The sequence below is a fragment of the Cariama cristata genome, unplaced genomic scaffold, assembly GCF_000690535.1.
Source record: "Cariama cristata isolate BGI_N322 unplaced genomic scaffold, ASM69053v1 scaffold7570, whole genome shotgun sequence".
NCBI lineage: Eukaryota > Metazoa > Chordata > Aves > Cariamiformes > Cariamidae > Cariama > Cariama cristata.
In genome coordinates, this window is record NW_009595244.1 from 77,825 (window position 1) to 100,654 (window position 22,830).

The window sequence follows — 22,830 nt, forward strand, 5'->3', positions numbered from 1 at the left end:
ATAAATCATGAATTCATAGAAGTGATTAGAATGCCACATTCTCTGTCAGTGAGGCAACAGCATGGTGATACTTAGCTTAAACAAAACTCAATCTAAGGAGCTACTACTGAAGCCGCAGAATCTTCACTAACAGGTTACAAAATATGTAACATTGTGACAGAAGGAAAACTTTGTATTAAACTCTGAAAAAGCTAAAAGGTAGAAGCAGAGCAAGGCTGGGCCCCATGTAAAGATGAAACAAAATACAAGAGAAACATATCTCCATGACAGATGCACTTAATTTATACAGCAAATTTGCAAGTTTAATGGATCACTGTACCACAACGAGTGCAAATACATTATTTTGTGGGCAGGAGCACTGCTAAAGAAGCGTATTTTGTTTTCATCTGTATGGAATGACAGTAAATCACTTTTGATGAACTGAAATTTCATTCCGTATGTCAGAAAACGTATCTATGATTTATTACTAGAATCAGCTCAAAACACTTCCCATAATCACAAAGCTCACGTAATATGTAGCCATTAGACACAGAAAGATATACAAGGTTTTGGTTACAATTGGGATTAACTTCAGATTCTGAAGCTTAATTCTTCACCTCCGCAGCTTCTTTATCATGCTTTTCCTTTGCTTTCTCTTTTTCTTCCAGTTTTTCTTCTTTTTGAAGGAGTGCCATAATCTCAGCAACCTGACTAGTACCAATATCAACATCTTCTTTGTCAATCAATTCTACTACCTACATGAACATAAATGAAATTGAGAGCGCCTTTAGTTTTACAGGATTAAAGCATTTTCAGATCACAAATTTTGTTAAGACAAAACAGTAATCAGGTCTCTCATGTTCAAGGAAAACAGCATTTTTTTCTTACATGAAACAAATTCAAACTACAACCAGCACCTCAAACGTATCCAGAGTATTAAAAAAAAAACAAAACCCTAAAACTTAAAGCAAATGATCTAGAACTTTTGACCTCAGCACACAAAAGACTCACATTTTAAAGCACTAGTAAAACAGACCTGTTTATTTTATCTGTTCCAATGGAAAGCTCAGATTCAGTACCTGCTGAAATAGTTTTTTGGACAATACTTATTTTATAGGCTTAATTTAATCAAAAAGACCTACTGTACTAAAAAGGCACACATTTATAAAAACTTAAAACTAGAGGGGGGTAAGCCTTTCAGAAAGCAACATGAAAAAATAACTTAGCAGGTGATTCCAAATTCCTTTATATAACTTTGTGTACAAATGTATTCCTGGCATAGCTCTGGAAGTTCCTAGAATTATTCTGCATTATATGCAGAATTCAGAAGTAAATTTTACTTGTGATGCTAAATGTGCAATGGTTGTTTAGAGCAACAAGGAAGATAATCATCACTGGGACAACTTCACTAAAGAGGAAAAACGTGTTTCAAAAGGCTGATACTGTATTTTCTAGCCGGTCATACTTTAAGTGCTATTTCTGCATTGAGTAGGAAAATTACTTGCAAGGAAATAAGTTTCAGGACATCTCTAAATTCACCAAGTAAAAAGAAACAAGAAAGTGAAGGAGAAATGCAGGGAAAACTTGAGAATGTCCTGCAAAATGAGAGAACAGGACAAATAATCAGGCAAAGAACACAGGTCATTTACAGTGGACCTAAAGGACAATTGATGGTCTGATGTCTTTCAAGCATAGAAAATACAGGCCTCAATGAAGTATCTAAGTTATATAAGTAGGCAAGGAAAGCTATTATCTTGTGTTGACATAAAGTATATCTATATGCATTATGTCAAGACTTTGGCTAATAGTGGTATTGTTAAAGTAGTTCTTCTAAAGCTCCTTCCCATCCTCCCTCACATTAAGTAGCACAACAAAATTACTGTATTTTACAGAACTTGACATTGGCATACAGCAAAACCTACAGCTTTAAAGGTAACATGGGTAACAGACACAGGATAAAGATTCCTCACCCCCCCATCCCCCAACCCCCAAAATAGTCACATAAATTCTGAAGATGCTACATAAGATCTATTCACAGTACATAGTAAAGTACAAAGTAAAGGTGCTTGCAAAACACAGCAATATGAATTTAAGTCAAAACAGGTACAATGTTTGAAGGATGGCTGGCGTTATTTTCTTTAAGTTGTCTACAGACTTACCTTAACAACATTATCTATATCAATTTTGCCATCCTTGTTTTCATCTAGTGCCTCTGCAATCCTAGTTAGCTTCTCCTCTGGAATCTTCTGAATTTGTTTCATCGCATTAATTAGCTCAGCAATACTGATCAGATTCTCCCTGAAGAGGAAGCACAATCTGTACATGGCAAGCAGTTACTCCAAAGGAGTAAAGTTGACAAAAGGCAGTACTGAAAGTCACTACACTGCAGGTCATTTATAAAAGCAATTATTTATTTATAATCCTGAATAGAATGCAAAAAAGCAAAAATCAGTTACTGATCAGCAAGCAGATTTCAAATGGATCTTCATCTTACCATCAGATCTCATGCTTTTGGTTTCCTCAAGCATTATTGCACAAATACAAGTATCCAGTAGCATTTGAAATAAACTTCAGCACAGTTTCTGTGCTTCCCAGACTATGTATCTAAGGCCCTTTCCCGCCCCCCTCCCTCCCCCATTTACCAAAGATGCAGTGCCATGCACCTGTCATCCTTTCAGATTTCAAGAGGCTGGCCTACACAAAATTAATGAAAGTCACATGAAAACAAAAGCTGAGAATTAATTGCTTTAGCAATTTAGCTGTTTCGTTAAAATAGGCTTCATTTGCTTGCATCGAGGAACAGGTTTTGTAGAAGAAAGGACTAAACTTGACATTGTGACTAGCAAGTGTCAGATGTTTCCACTGTTCGCTTATTGATCTCATGAAGCTAAAGTTGTCTGTCTTCTGCAACATAAAGCCTCTGCTTGTCTATGTAGTTTTGTTAGTTTAAACCACCACCTTCCAGCACAAGTCAAGCTGAAATGCAGGAGACAGTGAACCCAACAAATACTAAACAGAAGGGCTTTATCAGCGTAGTCCCAGCTCCACACCTGGCCCTAACCTCTGGGCACAGACTGACTTTTATTCAAGGAGCATTTCTGAAGCTGCCACTAAATGTCCTGGACTCATGTCATTTCTATGACTCTTAATGGCTTGGTAATGATTGCATCAACCTGAAGGTTAAAAAACAAGCCTTCGACAATTAAGCAATATTTAAACTAATAATTTTCAGTCATCCACAGTCACCTACAAAATTATCCACAAAACTATCCATTATATAAAGGATAATTACATTCAGTACAAGCAGATTCTATATTGTATTTTTAATTTACAAATTCAGATGGTTTTGATCAACAACTTCTCTATAGCACCATTCATATGGCCACCTTAATCCTATTACACACAATTTGAAACAAATGACAGCTTGCCCTGGAGACTGGAAAAAACAAAGTTCAGAAGCAACAAAAGCAGAATCCTTATTTCTGTTTAGGTTATGCTCTATGGGAGCTGGGAAGCTCTCTTAATGAATCACATAAGATGGTGCAAGCATAAACTCGATTAATACAGCATTCATAATCACAAACTATGAGAACTACAGTCACAGTTTTTAGATATTTCAGTGCCTGTAATATGCAACATATGACCATCCAACATACAATTGCCTGAAAGACTCTCCAGTAACATTAAGACCTGGAGAAATGCTCATAAATTAATTTTGCAATGAAACTATGAAGAAATATCTTCCTTTGAAAATCTGCAAGTGTGTTAAAGTCGAAATTAAGCAAATTTTTGGAAAGGGACCATCTAAAATTATCTCCTTACTTCTATTAGACCTGTTCCCCCATTTCTTTCCAGAGACAGAACAGACTTTATTGCAACTCTTTTTCCTCGCTGACATCTTCGCTACTAAAGAACAACAAATATGAATACGCTTATCATACTGTTGTGAACCTTTTCAGGCAATGACACAGGGCAAACCTACTGTGTGAGGAGCATAACTAAAGGCATGATTTCATCTGCATCATTGTTAGTGCTAGAGGCGTGAACAAGATGGTAAGATGCTAATCAACACTTCCGACTTTCAGAATCCCCTCAGGACTAGCATCTGGGGAATTACACCTGCTTTCTTCCCTCCTCATTTTAACCCTAACTAACATACTCCAGAAGAGAGAAAAACTACAGCACAATTTTGTTAATTTTATTTTTAAAATAAATTATCTTAACATTCTAAACAACAACTTATTTGCTAATTCTTTTCTAATCACACATTAGACTAAACCGAGACTGAAGATGGTCAGAGGCACACTCAGTGCCCTCAAGTCACTTACCCAGCAGGAGGACTATCACCACTGTCGAGCTTTACATCCACTGTCTTCTGACTCGTCTCTAATTCATTAATAATTTTGTCTATCTGCCCAATCATTCGGTTCACCCTCTTGGTCAACCGCTTGCTTGCCTTTGACTCTTCCACCGCCTCTTCCTGGCCAGTTTTAGAGAGCTCTTTTATCTCTTGCAAATCCTGAAAGAAATGGTCAAGAGAGAGAAAAGCTTTTGTTGCTGTGAATTCTCAACAACAGACACTACTGTCTTCAACTAGCATTTCAAGACAGGAGCCATTTGTAAATGAAATGTAAATGTATAGACATATAAAGCCAAACGGGAATTAGAACAATAAATTCTAACACTGCTATTTTTTTCATGCACCCCTTAAATGTTATTTTCCACATCTTTTGTAAGATTGGGTAAGATTTGTTTTACTTAACCTGAAGTATCTGTAATACTGACATCTATGCTTGGCAAGAAAGAACTGCAGCATGCAGCAGTTCGTCAGCACCTGTTAGTCTAGTCATCCTGGTAATAACAGCAGAAACAGGATTCTCATCTGGTGGGAGCTACTCCAATGATTTTAACTAGGCTTTAAACATGTTATACAAATGAGGTTGCGCATTGTCCCATACAAAGTTAATTCACTAAGCTACCAACTACAGGCTACCAGACATCCAAACACGATAATCTTTAAATTTGTGGATCATTTATGCTAAAATGAAACATGAACAGAAACAAAAAAAGAACTTCCACGCCCCATTCTTCACCTCATTATACTCCTGGATATCACCCTTCAATTCCTCCAGTTCCTCCTTTTCCTTTGTCAGTGATTTTTTCTGTTCCTGCAGCTTGGTGCAAGCATCACTCAGCATGTCAATCTCCTCCTTAGTGATTTCCTCACCCTGTAACATAAAATATATATATATTGAGCAAAAGACACATTTGCGATTTTCCTCAAAGATTTCAGGTCTTTTATCAGAAGACAGACTCAAGATTCTTTTTCCATGTTCAGAGACAAACTTGTCATAGCCATTTTGTGGCTAACACAGAGATCTGCGTTCTGAGGCTAATGCAAAGATCTTAAATGCTAAGGCAATTAGTTCGCTACCACACATATTTTTTAAGTGCAACAGTAGTAAGTTCAGCTAATGCAATTCATTATGTAGGTTTTGGCTACTTGAAATTCTGACTTCAAGATGATTCATTAGAAATGCTAAAAATCCCATAATACTAGCTACTAGTTAGCATATTAGTCTTACCCATACATGAGCTTTTATTTTGAATGGCTAAACTCTGAACAGCCACATAAGTAGAGTACAGAAAGAAATGTGCAAACAAGGATGCCAGAAACACAGAGCAGAAGGATGATATGCTTCCAAAAAACAACTACACAACAGTTCACAAATTAGGCACCCAGTCCCTTTGTCAACTCAGAGTTGTACAGTGTAAGTGTAAGTACACTTACTCAGTTTAGGCATCAAACTCACTTCTGATTTTAATACACTATCTATAGTTCACCGGGGAGGGGGGGGACACGGACGGACACACAAAAAAACCAAACACAAAACAAAGAGACCCAAACCAAAACAACAACAAAAAAATCCAACCCCAAAAAGCAGCAACTCAGTTTGAAAACAAATTCCTCTGCCTCAAATAAAATCAGCCATCTTCAAGAAGCTGGCAGTCTTACATTTTTCCTCTGAGAGGCAAGAATGTATTCCATGGTGTTTAAAGTATTTGGAAGCATCTTTAGGGGACAGGCCACACTAACCTTGGTTAAGAAATGCCACACTAACTTTACTTCTTGTTTTATCAGTTAGGGCTGTTGAAGTCCTACTTGTGGCCCGGTGTCACACATTCTCACGGCCTTGGTGGCGTGGCAGGGAGCAATATGAATGCTATGCCAGACATGGCAGTGTAAGGTCGCTCTGACATCACACATCCTTGCAGTTTCCAAACGAGATCATCTCATCCTTGCCTGCCTCCCTCCCACAGCATTCCTCATGGCCACACTATCATGCGCCCAGCTACGCAGTCAGCCGAGTCAGCTAACTCATCACACAACAATGCATGATTTCAATGTGGATTAGTTACCATTAAAACCTTCTTGGCAGCTTTCTTAAGTAAACAATGTTACAATAATAGCAGGTAGATAATGATGTTGTCCAGGAAAACTGAAAATATTTTTCTACTTAAAAGATGGATGGGGTCAGGAAAGCCACCTGGAGTTAACTCCTACCTGGAGTTAAATCTGGTGAATGACATGAAGGGCAACAAGAAGGGCTTCTACACGTACATCATGAGCAAAAGGAAGACAAGAGAAAACGTGGGCCTGCTGCTGAATGGGACAAGGCACCTGGTGCAAAAGGGACATTGAAAAGGCAGAGGTAGTCAATGCCTTCCTCAGTCTTTACTGATAAGACTGGCCTTCAGGAATCTCAGGTCTTTGAGACTAAGGGAGAAGTCTGGAGCAAGGAAAGTCTATCCTCAGGGGAGGAGGATCAGGTTAGAGAACATTTAAACAAACTGAACACACACAGGTCCATGGGATACAACCACAAGTGCCAAGGGAGTTGTTTGGTGTCATTGAGAGGCCATTCTCCATGATCTTTGAAAGGACACGGTCATTAAGGAAGATTTCTAAGGACTGGAAGAAAGCAGATGTCACTCCTATCTTCACTAAAAGCAAGGAGGAGAATCTGGGGAACTACAGGCCAGCCAGGTAGCAAATGATTAAAACCAGTACGCTCTGACTGTAACAAAGCATGCTGATCCTTGAAACTAACCTGTTACTTTAATGGTGGTATAACTTACTTTCAACATCATATTAAAGAAATAGCGAAAGACTACACTAACAAGTTTTTATAGTGTACATACACTGCTGTATCAGTTTAGAAGAAGAAGCTGATACAAATCTAATACAGTCTAGTCCAAATCTAGTTCCTTACTTAATCCTTAGGTCGTAGCTACTCCCTTCAAAAGAAGGGAACGCTCATCTCTACCTACTCTTGCCCTCTTCCTCCTCATGAGTTAACTATACACAGATTTAACATACTGAAGGACAGCCAGGCAACTTATCAGTGCTCTTACATGGATGTTTTGAATCTTTACATCAAAAAGTACAAAAACATACAGTTATCCAGATTACCTTGATGCCTTCCAATACTGGTGCTGTATCTTTCAGTGTCTCCGAGTGCATCACCACATCTGCCCTTGCCAGTTCTTGTTCAGTAGCCATAGCCACCTGAGTTTTTTTAACGTGCAGAGCAGCTGCTTCAAGATCTACTGCTGACGCCACCTCTTTCTAAATTTGAAAGACCCATGAAGTTTTATTTAAAACAAAGATAGCATCTGTATTAGCATCAGTAAAGAATGACTTCTAAATATAGAAATAGTTGCCAAAGTAGATGCAGACATTTTCATGAGAAGACAACGTTAAAAAACTGTAACATTTTGAGTGGTTTCAGATTAAAATAACCACTTGCACTTAATGAACTATGTCTGTGAGCTCTTGAAGCTTAATTCACCAGTAAAGCAGGCCAGCAGCTTTCATAGTCAAGTATTATACAATGACACTATCAGGTTAATGACAAACAAACAGCCAAAGATAAGAACATTTAAAGTATGAGGTGGAGGAAATCAAAACACAAAGAAAACCACCACCTTTGCTAGAGAAATAAAAGGCTTCTCTTATTACTCTAATGACCAGGAAAAAGAAATCAAAGATATGTAAGATGAGACAATCTTCTATGTTTCACAGTGAACCCTTCTGTGTTGCAGTCTGTTTTAATACTCTCCCACATCTTCCACCTGTGGATTTAAAGTAAAATTTCTTGCAGACAATACCCAGAGCAGAGGCAATAACTCATAACATGGTAGTTTTTACATCACTGACATTGATTTCCTAATAGTTGAGAGCAAAACTTACTGTGGCTGCAACCTGAATGGTTTCTTTGGCTTTCTCTGCAGCTTCAGACAATCTTTCCATCTCTTTTTCTTCATTTTCTTTTCTGATGGCTTCCTCTTCCTGAAGTGTTGCTTCCAGCCGCGCTTTGTTATCTACTTTTTCACCTTCAACTTCTGCCACTTTGACTTGAGCCTCTTTGGCCTAAAAATAACATAAGAAGTCTATTAAAGTCTATATGCGTGTATATCTATGCATGTCTACATAATGTAAGAAGTTTATATATCCATATTCAGAAAGGTAGTACAGGTATGCTAATGAATATAGCTAAAAACCCCAAAAGTTACCCTGTATTTGCATTTCTCAGAAAAATGTAATTTTCCTTCTTTGAAAACAAGAACTTTCCACCCTGAAATTGTATACGTTCTTCATTCTCTTTCTCTCAAGACTACCATTAACCTACTCGGATCATTTCTCTCTCTACACAACAACATCAACAATTTAATGTATTAATATCTTTATATTACCCGGAGTATAGATTGTTTTTTATACAAGTAAAAAGTGAACTCTTAATCTTCTTATGCTATTACTGTCTACCTGTCATGCAATGAAACGTTGCCTTTTATTTGCTTTATTCTCAGACTACTCCACATATAAGCCAACTTCTTCTGTGTTTGAAGGTCACTTAAACCTATCCATGGTTTAGCTTTTCAAGGAAAAGAAAGGAATCAAGAAGAACATCTATTTCTCTGAATGGATTTTCAGTTATGATACTGAAAGTTGGTTACAGATTATGTACGTCAATACTTACCACACTCTCTGGCAGTGTCTGAAGCGTTGTTTTGAGCTGATCAGCTGGAGAAAGGGTATCTGGAAGATACATGGCTCTGGATAAAATCAGCAACGAAGTAGGGATTTCCTGGTTCAGGTGCAGATCTAACCACTATAAACACAATACATAAAACAAATCTTCAACTTCTGGATTTTTTCTTCTTTTTTACAGATCAAGTCAAGCATATGCAAAAAGGTAAATACTACTTTTTTTTTTTTACCACTATTTATCGGTCAATATCCTAGCACAGGAACTACAGGCTATAAGCAGCTAAGAATTACAGCAATCACACTGAAATATATGAAGTAGTATTTTGTCTAAAGAAGTATTTCAAGAAGTATTGAACAAATATTTGAAAAAGTGTTTTGTTTCACATACATCTTCCTCTAAATCAGGCAACATCAAACGACAGAGAACTCATCTTCTTGGAGAAAAGTTCTTTACAGAGTACTACAAATAATTAAAAAGACAAACTGCCAAAATTGCAAATCTATTTTGGATATGTTTAAGTATCTATTTGAATCATCAAAACATCATGCCCAGTCAAAAGCCAGAAACCCACTGCTACTACACATTTACACAGTACACACAACAAAAGCTTATTAAGGAGTTTTAGCCAAGACTTTAATGAGAACAGAAACAAAAGGACTTCTCTGAATCGTAACAAAAATCAGAGCTAGCAACTGAAGTTAGGTCTGTGTATTCAGTCTTGCAAAAACATACCTGTTTAAGCTGTTCCTTGAGACGCTCCTCTGTCACACCAAGAGCTCTCATACCTCGGGCACGACAAGCTGCCTGCAGTTCTTTAACAGTCAGGCTATCAACTCCTTCTTCAGCAATCAGCTGCGCAAACCGTAAAACAAAAACTTTAACATGTAACACCTCAAAACTGAAGAATCACCATGAATGCACACCCAGAAGTCCGTAGTTTTACAACGGCCACTAGAGGCTGCTGTGGTAACACGAAATCGCCTCCACTTTTTAAACACTGAACATTATACTGAAGTCTTAACAGCTCCGTAACGGTAATGTCAATCTCTGAGTTAATATTTCTGTCAGCTCCCTTACAAATTATAGTTTCATGCTTTTCTCTGTAACATGATTACTTTCATTGCAATTAACGGTAGATTAAAAAAAGGTCAACTTTTTCTTTAGAAATAAGGACAGTTCTGATTTTAAACTCTTCAAGTCTTTTTGTTCCAAGTTAGCTCCAAAATAAGACAACTAAGACAAAAAAGGAAAATGCCTAGAAAGACATACATGTATCCACACACACTCATTACTCTTACATGTCAAAATTATTAATCAGTGCCTATTTAAAATTACTCACTTTGTCATCTGCTTTTATGCTTCTCAACCTCATAGTCAGCTGGAAGCGGAGAAAGTTATTTGTCCCAATTGACTGAAGTTCCAACAATTTACAAAGTGCCACCAACTGAGGCCTGGTTAGATTGTCCAGAGTCAACTCATCTTCAAACAGTTTAGAGAACCTTAAGATCTCCTCATTACTGGGTCTTTCGCCAGTTTCCCTGATCTGTAAGAAAAAACAAACACACACAAAGCTTTTCAAAGCAAATGTTACGGTTGGGCATTATTTTGAACAGTAAAAATATTCTCCTCATTTGTCAAGTACTTTGCATCAATTCTGAGACAGGAAACAGGACACAAGAAAGATATGAAAGAAGCTAAAAAAAACCCTACAAACAACTTATTTACTATAAAAGGCAAAAGAATTGATAGTGTTGATAGTTTCCAACAACATTGCATAATATACTTAACATAAAACTAACAAACCAAAAATTCAGATGCATCTCTATACTAATAAGCAGGTCTACCCAGGTTGGCACTGCCATGAGATACTAAAAATATAAAATGAAAAAAATCTAAGCGAATAAATAGTTGCTACAGAAGTCACACTGGCAAGTATTTTTTCTGGTACCACTCAACATAAAAGCACATTAAAAGCATCACCCTGTGAAGATAAAGTGAGAAGTATGTGCAATAGCAAATACCATGTTGGTGTCCCTATGAAACACAGATTTGGACACTTTACCTACCTACGATCTCTCCACAACCACCTTTGTTACAATACTGTTTTGCTTCCAGTTCCTAGCTGTCCTGAGGCACCTCAATGCAAATGCACTTGTACTTGAAGTTATTCCAAAGCATAAACCACGATTTAGGAAAGGACTCTGCATCCTTCTTGATGGAAGGTTCTATGTAATTGCTTGTACAAATGCAATGTTAAGCTTTTAAGCTATGTGTCACCAAATGGCACTTCACAGTAAATCCAAATACCCGAAGCAGAAATAACAGTTCAAAGAAGTAGGAAGAAAAAAAAATAAATTCATTCTCTAGTCTCATCAGGTCATAGTAAAACATTATCACCTGTATAAATGTTGATTGTTCTATTTTAAGTATACCATCAAGTGTTTATTAGTGATATTACCAAATCCAAAGTCTACAAAATTTAACAATGAAGTACTCCCGGTCACTTAACACCTTCAGTCTAAACAGTAAGTACATAGATATCCAAAAAACACTTTTCCCAATCCCTCTACCTTTTTTTAAGCCCTGTAAAAAAAACATAGGCTAAGTGACATCAAGTACAGTCTGAAAACTTAACACTACCTATACAGCCTGATTTATTATGCCTACCTGTTTTACTGGCCAACTCAAATCTTCTAGAGAACAGCTACTGAGTACAGGAAAAGATAAAAATTTGGAAGACAACATGGTCTTGAGTGCATTAACCTCCAGGACACTTGCGTAGCAGAGAAACCAATCAAAGAAAGAAAGGTCAAAGGCCTTCTTGTTCTACTTCACCAGCTCCTTCACTACAGGAGCCAAAAATGGAACTTTAAAAAATACAGAAAGTATTTTCTTCCTTGTTTAAAGCTGAATTTTGGCAGATCCAAACATATGTTTCTTGAGAGTACTAACTCAAACTTTCTAGCACATCAGTAGCTACAAAGCAACACATAAATTCTGAAATTCGGCAGCCAACATGTTAAGCCTGTAATCAATGGTTCTTGCAGCATCAAATACTTCACTGCAGAAGCAGCTATAAAAGAACAGCAAAAAGGTGGGAAACATTTAAGCTGCTTCTTGCTCCAACATTTATTATCTAGTACAGTGAAATGAGATCAATAAGGTTCATCTCCATGTCACAAATGAGAAATATATAGCTGTAAAAAGCACACCCACACATAAGAAACGCAGGGCTTGAAATTGCTTTTTAGTCATCAGAGGAACTTGGGACTTCCTCCAGCAAGTGTGGAGTAATACGTCATTTATTTCCACAGAAATTAAGTGCCAAATGTAAATTCTCTGTAGCAGTTCTTTCAGAAGAAAATGAAATGTTCCAAACATGAAGCATGGCAGTAGCACTCTCCCACAGTCTGCAGCATCAGTGCTTCAGCTACTAACTGCTGTAACTAACCATTTAAAATTTTCTGCAGATGAAAAAGAACAGAAACAGATGATTGCATAGAAGCTTCAAAGTACATGGACTTTGCAAGCAGATACCAACTGGCAAAACTTGCCAATATCATTATGTGAGGTAACCTACGTGGCTCTATAAACATGATCTTATTACTCCACCCTTTAAAATTTTATTCTCGGCACTGACAAGCAGGAAAAGCTCAAGCTAGCTGACAGGATTTGTAAAGTTCAGGTCTGAAATCCCCAAGCTTATGTGCCTTTTTCTGTGCAAACACATACTCACCCCAAAGGGAGGGACTACACTCTTACTTTCAACAAAGCACCTGGTGATGGCTGTTGGCTTGATCTCTTACTCAACAGCCACACATTTTAAAGAAGTCAGAAGGGTGAGCAGACTGAGTTAAATCCTATTCTGTGAAGATTTAGGAAGGTATTTTTCATCTCTCCAGGGAATACCTTACCCTTACCCACAACTTCGTGAAAGAAAACACTGTCAAACCTAAAGGCCATCAACATCACAGACAGATACCTGACATTTAGTCTCTGTGTCTCTGCCTGTGAATAGCAAAATTTTGCACCAAACACAGCACTCACATTCTAGCAAAACCCCAGATTATGCCACATTCTAGTCAGTATCCAAAAGGATTTCAGCAGTATAGCATCTGTGCATTTAAAAATTGTTTTTATAAGTAGAATTAAATTTGACACACACACACAAAAATATCTTTTTTTCCCCCACTAAGTTTTAACCAGTTAATTAGGAAAGAACTTCTTTCTCCCACTTTTGACACCCAATGCTCAAACAAGAGGTCAAAAACTACCTGAGTAATCACTCAGCACATAATTTTTTTATGTTAGAATTAACTTATTAACAAAATAAGAGAACAAGAAATGAATGAGCAGAAACACACTGCTTCTAGAATCAGAAAGTACCAGCTAGAATATCAAAGCCAAGAACAGTAAAACTTCGGCATACTGAAGTATTACTTGCACAAAAAAAAAAATAAATCTATCCTAAAATAACTATTACATCCTGCTTCTTCAAATCCAACAGAATAAAGGTATCTGATGATTACCACAGACCAAACAAAACACCAAGCTATTTTTTTGGTTGGAAGAGAAAATAAATTTTAAAAAATTTTTACCTTTTGAAAGAAGGTTGAAAAATCTTTTGTAACATTTCCTTTCGCAGCTTTATTTTTTAAGGCCATCTCCTCAATTGTGTCTTGAAGGAATTTAGCCAATTCAAGCTTTACTCTCAATTCTTTCTTCAGTCTTTCCTCCTGTTAAAAAATACTTAGTTTTAAAAGTTCTTTCCAGAAATATGCACACTAAATACCACTTCTGCCCTCAGACAAGTTATGTGGAGGACTTCTGAACTTCTGCTGTAACATACACATCACAAGAGGACATTCATTCCTACCAAAGAACCCCAAATCACATTGAAAAACAGGCTGATCAGCTCAAAGCTCCATAAAGCATGAGATGCAATGACAACAGAGTGAAGTGCAGCATTAGTGGCCTCCTCTGCTAAACCTAACATGCACCCTCAGAATTAATAACAAAAAAAAGATAAACTAACCAACTGGTTCGGGTAATTCCCAACTCTTGCATCCAGCACAGAAATCCTATGCTACATCTCATCCAAACAAAGAGGAATTTATGACAGAATTAGAAATGAATGGTTACTTAGATCCAAGTATACAAGCATGACTGATTATATCTGTGACTGACTGGGAGCTCACTATGTATGAATCTCATGTAAGTCTTTGGTGCTCTGAAAGTGAGAACTTGTGCGGCTTTTTGCTTTGTTCCTACAGAGCTCTAAACAATTCCGAGAAAACTTAACTAAAAGAAATAAAGTTTAAACAAAACAATGCATAAGAAGTTATTTTAAATATTAAGCATACATACAAAAAATTTGCATCAAAAGTAAGGACTACAAATGTTAAAACAAAGTCTGCCTACTAGAAAAATAAAGTTTCATAGCTTTCATTTCTGCTATGTCAGAGTCATGGAAAATGGAGATGATGATAGCTACACACTTGCACATATAAAAAGGTAAACCAGGATGGCACTGGCTCATTATTCTATGTTAACAGCAAGATCATTAAAACAACATAAAGAAGACAAAGGTGTTCCCTTAATACAAAAACCCCAAAATATCTAATTTTTAGACTTTTTCTAATTTCTTTCTTTACCAAAGAAAGCTCTAATTTTTTCAAAATGTATCACGGCATTATAAATTCAGACCTGCTTACCTTTTTAGACTTTGTCTCAAATGTAGAGGGAAGCATATTAGGGAACAACTTAAGAGCTACTGGAAGCAAAAATTCCATAAATGGGACAACAAGAAAAACTAGGAAAGGGACCAAGCGGAAAAGATCGGCACATATTCGAAGAAACTGGAAGGGGGGAAAAAAAAAAAGTATCGATAAGCAAAAGTTTAATTATTTATTTTTAAAATACTTGATATGATCATCCACATTATCACTTAAGCTCACATATACATACTTGCTACAAAGGAAATTTAAAATAACATACAAAGAGGATGTGACCAAGTCAGTTTTTAGTATCTTTTTCTTCAAGTTACTATATACTACAGAGTGCCAGAGTTTCACCAGTTTTCAACACCACAGAAAGTATTTCAAAAGCCTCACTGTGTCTCAATAGGATTATGGAACAAGTATCTCATTTAAACCTCTTAAAAGCACCTGAAAACAGGAGGTGGTCATTTGTTGTCGTTAAAGCTGCTTAACTTCTTTTATTCATCTTTATTTGTGCTCCACGACTTCTTACATGCATGAGCTACTACGGACTAAGTAATCAAGAATAAAATGAAAGATCCCTCCTCCTCTGCCTTATAACAATTGTAATGTACATTTAAATCCAGGGTAATGAGACCAGCTTGGTAGATTCTTTTTTTAAAATCACTGCTTTTCTAGAGCAGTAATCCTCTGAAGCAGGCCGATGCACTAGTTACCAAATCTTGAACTGCATAAAATAAATATTGTCCTTCTGATTTCTGTACACCCACAAATGCATATATTAGGCTGTACAGTCTATGATCAAATCTTTCAGTACTGGTTGGAAGCTTAATAACTTGGTTTGTACTGGGGAGCGCAGATCTTGCTTGACTCTACCTGATTTTACAAAACAAATAATTGGTTATTTGGAATACTGTCAGTTCCTAAATCATAGACTGAAGGTCAGACGTACACTACGGTACACTACCGCCACAGCACTGTCATTCAACATCATGATTTGATAAACACAGCTATGATTGGCAAAAACTGGCAACGTAAATGCTATTACAGAAGTAAACGCATGCTTCTCCCTTCATCCCGTCCCCACAGCTCATGCCAACCCAGGGAAACAGCAGCAACAACCAGTATAGATTGCATCACTAGATTGCTTCATTAGAATACAAAACCAGTAAAACTTCAATCATAATTTGCTTAGCATAAAACCAGCCAAAATCTTAAGTGCTGTTTGAGGAATGCACAAACTTCACAGATCCAAAGTTCTACATTTTTCTTCGTATATAAAAAATTCCATTTCCCAGAAGGGATGCTTTGGTCCATTGTTTACAGGCTAAAAGATTTTTCCATTCATTCCAACAACAGACGATAAATAACTACAAGGGAGTTCAAAAAGATGTAAGAATGTTTGGAAAAAAATTTTAAAAGTCAGAAGAACAAGTACATTTTCCCTAAAAAAACCCTCCAAAATTTCTAGACAGTGCAGTATAGAGTACCTATTTCTACCCAGTATCTATCTTCAGACAGTGTGTGCAAGTATTTGTACGAGGCAAAATTCGTATCTAAGGAAGCAGTTCTACAACTGGATTAAGCTAACCTGATGCTAACCTGAGACAATGTATAAAGAGTCATGACCATGCACTAGCAGTCACAATGTGAAGGTACACCACTGATCCAGCTAAAACCAACCTATAAATACATACACAGACAAGTGAGAAAGGATCAGTACAAACCAAAAGGGCGGGAGGTGGGGGAGAGGTGTTGGAAAACTTAATTTAAGCACCAAGCAGGACTGGCCTTTTTTTGCAGCACCACTGTCCTGGATCAGCTTACATAAATCATGAAACTGCACCCTCGGCTAACTCAAAGAAAACAACTTTGCACAGGAACCTAATACAATGGCGTGTGATTACACACACATTATTTGGCAGCGCAGCATGAAAAACTTGTGACTACTCTGTATCTGCTGCTACGGTTCATGTATTCCACTTTTCCCTCTGCAGGGCTGCAGCGTTTGTAAAGCTGATATACTTGCCGCAAACTCCATAGTGTTTGCCATTTCACTTTCATGTCCTGAACCATCCTGCTGTAGGAGGCAGCACTACAGCAATCAGCTTTTAACAGCCAGTATCATATTTTGCACGTTTTACTTCTTCCTGCCTTCTCTCCTAAGCATAGATATGTGATCCCACTGAATCCAAACCCTACTAGCAACCGTACAAGCAGAATTTTGGAGCCAACTTTTGGTTTACATAAGCAACAGCTCTCTTGCATTAGCCATGCTGCAATTCCTTGTTAATGTGGTTAAGATTATTCGGATATCTTTTCATTATTGCCTCCAAAGAGGAAGGAAAGGGCAGGCAGAAACAACTCATTTGTCAGTCTGTGTGAAGGTAAGATTTCTCTAGGACCGTCAGTTCATATGCAGTTTAATACATTTAAAGCAGTACATACTTCAATTTTATTTTTTTTAAATTCAGGAGCAACTTTTGCAAACTTGTAGCTAATCAGGCATCAAAGTTTTAAGACTTCTTTAAATCAGTCAGTGTACTACAATTTAAGGCTGAAATGATAAAAAATGAACTGTGTTGAAACAAACTTAAAATAAGGTTTAAAAAAAGCACACGTAAAGGGTTTTGTTCAGCTATAGGCTGGTTTGCTTTTCACTGACCCTGGGTTCTAAGCCTACCATGACTTCATTCAAGAGACAGGACATCCTCTACCTCCATATAAAGAAAACACAAAACCTAGATTAAGTAACATTACTGTAGTTCTTAAAACTATTTTCTCTACATCTTCTACGCTGGATCACACACATACAGACAAACACACATCATTAGATAAGAGACAGGCTACATCAATGTAAACGCTAATTTATACCTGCACAATAAATTTCTGTTTTATTTAAAATAAGAGAACTGATACTGAAATCACACATCTGCACAGAAAAAAAATAAAAAATTCAGGAAGGCCAAATGCCAGACCACTATGTAAATATGAAAAAGACAGCTCTGTCATCACCAGATGGTGAAACTAAAGGTCAATCAAATGAATAAATCCATCTATTGATAGAATAATGCACGTGTGTCGAAAGATAACATATTACTTCTAAAGGTTCATGCCTTCTAGAATACAGTGCTGATCTTTCAGCAGAAATATTTCCATGATATTCATTCTACTGTTGTTTGTATAATTTCTCAGAAGTATGGCTCAGTGAACATGAAACAGGCAGGAAAATCAACGGTTCCAATCTTGCCCTCTGGAGGATTTCTGATTCTGTTTTAAACCATGAATTAATTTGTCTCACTTGGTTTTCCAAGTTTCCCAAAGCTCTCAATAAGCCAGCACAAGCCAGAACTGCTACTCCAAGAGGTCTCGTGGTCCTCATTCCCCCCCTATCCTCAGTTACTCTTTCTTGGCACAACATAATCCCCTCTCTTATGTCAGCACAGACTGTTACATTTATTGCTGAGTAACGTTTCAGCTGCTTCAGCTGCCAAGCATACTCTTACACCAGCATAAGGAAGAGAGCAAAAATAAGCAGCATGAAGATGTTGAGACAAAATACCATCAACTAGTGCTGTTGTAGAAAGAGACCAAATGCAATCACAGATGAAAACTGCTACATGTGCATTTCACAGTCTTCGTTATTTGTCTAACTTTGCAAATAGAGGAAAAAAAACTTTTGCATACTGCATTAAGATGCGATTTTTTTTTTAATTACACATGAAAATGTTCAACTATGTACCTAATTTTATCATGAAATTATTAAAACAATAAGTAAATAGTCATATTTTTGATTATTTAACAAATTTTTGAAGGCAGAGATGTGAACCTAAGACATTGCCTGTACAGTGTACAAACTGCGGAGAATCAGACCATGATGGGAAGCAGCACTATTCACTCCTGCTGCCACAGTACATACACTTTTCACTCTCCAACATTTCTTCTAGCATGTTTTTTTTCAGCAACAGCTGAAATGTCTTTTTTTTTTTAAAAAAAAAAAGACAGAAAGACAGACTTGAATATTTTCTCTGTATAAACTGCTTAAACATCTTGTCTTTAAAGACAGTAAAATGAAAACTATTAAATCAGCATGTTTGACATAATGTTAATGAACTGGTGGTGTTGAATACCAACGCATTCTTTCAAAAAAAAATTTTTTTTACCAGTTTTAAAACAGCTTATTATTTTGCAGTGTTTCCATATACAAAAGCTCATATAAAATGTTTTTAACTATCCATATATCTTTTAATTCTAGTTGAATAAGCATATTTACTTCATCCACAAACTGAAATTACTATTGAAATCCATGTATGTTATCCTAATTTGAAAGCACTTTCATTTTGCACTCCAGATTTCATCTCCATCCCCTCTTCCCTTTTCTTTAAAATAATCAGCATTCTTAAATTGCATTCTTACAGTTTCATAAATGTAAGCTATGTGCCATAAAGAAAAACAAAAGTATGAAATGAAAACTTTTCTCAAATTATCTTCCTCGGACTAAAATCATCTCACAAATATATTTATAACTGAGATAGTACTAATACCTGATTATCAATCACGCATTTCAGCCTCCAGCTCTTCTTTCATTTAAAAACAAAAAAAACCCCACAATAGAATTGGCACAAATTCAACCTTTACTAGAAGTGTTTTCCCCTCTATTTTTCCAGCTGGAGTGAAAAAGCAGAGCAAGTGACCATGTACACACATGTAGCACATGGATGGGAACTTGAGAACAAACCACAACTGCTGTCCACATGACAAACAGAAGAATCCTCTGCTGTTCCAACTAGAAAATATCAAATTTATCTTCAACAATGAGGAACAAGACTAAAATGTTTTGGAGTCATACCCTAAATTTTTAGTGTCCACATAGAGAGGCGGGAAATACACCCAGCAATTTTAATTCTAGGACCAGAGGACAACAGAAAGAACCAACTCAGTTCAAATAAAACGGAGCAAGCGCTACGGATACTCCAACAAAATTGTTATTTAGTCGGTACCTGTCTCCGTTCTCGACGAGACAAAGTGTTTCCATGAAGTATTCGCCAGAGCATCCTTGCAGCTATCTTTGTGTCAATCCACAGTAATCGAAAACCATGGTAATAGTGTTTCAGTTCATCCACAATCCTCTGTCCAATAGATTTTTTCACAACTTCCACTTCTGTTGGACTATATACAGGACCTCCTTCTTCCAACTTCTTGTTTTTGTCCTTTAAGGACTTCAATGACTTTTCAACTATGGAGTCATCTCGAAGGGGACATGAAGAATGCCACCATCTAACTGGAAAACACTGGGGACCTAAAACACCCATGGCTGCTAGTGGTGTCCGTGAGCCAGAAGAGCTCAGAAGAGTATAGTATATTTGTTCAGATCCTTTAGTCCAACAACAGTAGTGATCTTTTTTGGAGTATGCGTAAACAGGAGAGACGCTAGTGCAATATTTGAAGTGTACAGTCCTTCAAAAGAAAAAAGTATTCAACAATTAGCAATAGATCATAAGCTATTTATATATTTATATAAAATTATGTATTTATAAAATGCATCATTTGAGAAATATCTATCGCATATTTAAGAAAAAAAAACAAACTTGTGACTCTCAAGATCAATGTCTATACCTGAAAAGAACACTTAGCTTTACTTCATGACAAAAAAAAAGCAAGCTGCAGGGAATTTTCCATTAAACAACTTTGAAAAGGTAGCTTATTTTACTCCAATCAAATAAAGAGTAGCAACCAGAAGTGTTTTCCATTTAGAAAGCTACATTTGAAAATAAATCTGTAAATCATAAGTAACACAAAGCTTCTTCTATTGCTTCTCTTGTTTGAATGAAACACTCCAGAAAGAAATAGAAGTTGTAGACTTGGGATAGGTGCTGAGTTAGAAGAAGAGAATTACTATCAGAGAAATCCAATTACATTAGAGTTCCTCTTTTACTCTCTCCATGCATCCAGTTTTTCAGCAGAAATGTTTGCACAAAATTCCATCCTGGTACTGAGCTGGGGCACACAGAACCAACACTCTTTTCCCTTATTCAGAATTTTGTTCTTTTCTTTAACTAAACATAAACTGAAGTTAGCAGGGAAGCATTACTCAAACACCCCAAACACTCATTGTACACACAGAACCACGCATTATATGCAAGTAGGATTGTACACACTTTTATAAAAGCATATGACACACTTAAAATAGTAAATAAAATATTTTATATAAATGAGTTCCATTAGGTGTCACTCAAACTGAAATGCCAGCATTAAGTTGTCTACAGGACAGAAATGACTGGGTTGTTTCTTCACAGAGTCCTCATGCTACCAAAACAAAATCAGAATGTGTATTTCTCTTCAGCCAATGAACAGAAAACAGGTGCAATTGGCTTTAATAGCTCTGACTAACACTTCAAGGAAAAAAGAAGCTTATTGAACACTTATAAGTATTAGCCTCACTCACTCAATTTCCAGCCAGAAGTACATTTTAAATTTAATTATCATATGTATCCAACAAACTTTAAATTACTTTAATGGTTTTATCTATTCAATTTGATTCAAATAGAGCTTTGTACAAAAAATTATCACTTTTTAAAGACATATTATTATTTTCTAGCTTAAACTAAAATTTTAAGCATCTGACCATTCAATGGTCAGATGACCACTGAAACATACACAGCTACACAAAACATCTTCTTGATTAGCTAGAAAACTACATACTTCCACAGATATTAACTAATGAGAATTATGGTTCCTTTAAGAAAATAAAGTACATATTCAAAACCAGATTAAAACACTTGCATAAATAATCCATCCTAACTCTAAGTCATTTCCCAAAAGCAGCGCTCCAGGCCTACAGACCAAGTTCCACCTATATACATCTACATTCTTCCACATGCAGAGAGGAAGGGAGCTCTGCCAATAGAACTGGTTCGGAGTCTGCAGGGAAAAAAAAATTCCTAAGAAATGTGCTTCTCTGAACACACTTTCACTAGCAGGATGTTAGACACAGAATTTCTATCCCTGTCCTCAGTACTTTTATCATTAGAGTCCTCTGCTTCTGGATCTGGGTCATGAGGGGTGTGGACACTAGTTTGTTTTATTTTAAGCAGAATATTACATTAGCAGCAGCTTTTGGTAAAAAAAAATTCTCAGAAAAATAGTAAGAATTTCTGTCCCAATATTCCACTGCTCCTATAACAGACTTAGAACTGTAGTTTCCAATTTTCCAAGAGAGGTCACATATAATAATCTACTAAAAAGTAAACAGAGATTTGAAAATGCTTTATATATTAAAAAAACCTCTCATAATTAGTTACCCAGCAAGTGATATAGAACTAACATGACTAAAAAAAGAATTACTTTGTTTCATATTAGAAGGGTATGTCTAGAGACACATCCTTATGTTAAAATGGAAACATAGGAAACTGAAGAATAGTCACTATCTCCTGAGCAGCTAGACTGTAAATAAACTAGAGAATACATATTTTAACATTCCAAGGAAAGGTGTAAGGAAATTCATATCCATAACTGTATCTTGTGAGCCAAGTCAGGAACAGAGAATCGATTCCGCCAACATCTAACTCCCTAAGTTCCATGAGAGCACATAGTGGCTGAATTTGTTGTCAGAACAGGACCCCATCTCCTAGGAGAACCTCACCCAAGGCTGTAACATACAGTAAACTATTTTGGTTTAATAAAGGTACAACTCAAATAATCTACATTCCTAACTGTAAACTATATTTTTCAAACTAGCTGTGACTGAATGTTTACCCTATGGAACTCCACAGAGAAAGTATGCAAGAAGTCCATGATATCTCATTATGTCACCTGGAATCACTCAAGAACAAGATTAATATTCACTGTAGAATCACCATAGAATGGTTTGGTTGGAAGGGACCTTAAAGACCATGCAGTTCCAACCCCCCTGCCATGGGTAGGGACACCTTCCACCAGACCAGGTTGCTCAAAGCCCCATCCAACCTGGCCTTGAACACTTCCAGCAATGGGGCATCCACAACTTCTCTGGGCAACCTGGTCCAGTGCCTCACCACTTTCATGGTGAAAAATTCCTTCCTTATATCTAATCTAAATCT

General features: G+C 36.7%; 1 protein-coding gene across 1 annotated transcript; it reads right to left on the reverse strand.

The window, feature by feature from the left end:
* Nucleotides 1-440: 440 nt before the first annotated feature.
* LETM1 (leucine zipper-EF-hand containing transmembrane protein 1) lies at nucleotides 441-20,209 on the reverse strand (the record flags this gene model as incomplete). Its single annotated transcript, XM_009701377.1, has 12 exons — nucleotides 441-734; nucleotides 2,139-2,277; nucleotides 4,308-4,498; nucleotides 5,073-5,207; nucleotides 7,454-7,609; nucleotides 8,234-8,413; nucleotides 9,021-9,152; nucleotides 9,765-9,884; nucleotides 10,372-10,575; nucleotides 13,631-13,768; nucleotides 14,747-14,890; nucleotides 19,753-20,209. Coding segments are annotated over 12 exons (2,146 nt in total), but the record flags the coding sequence as incomplete, so codon positions are not given.
* Nucleotides 20,210-22,830: the final 2,621 nt, after the last annotated feature.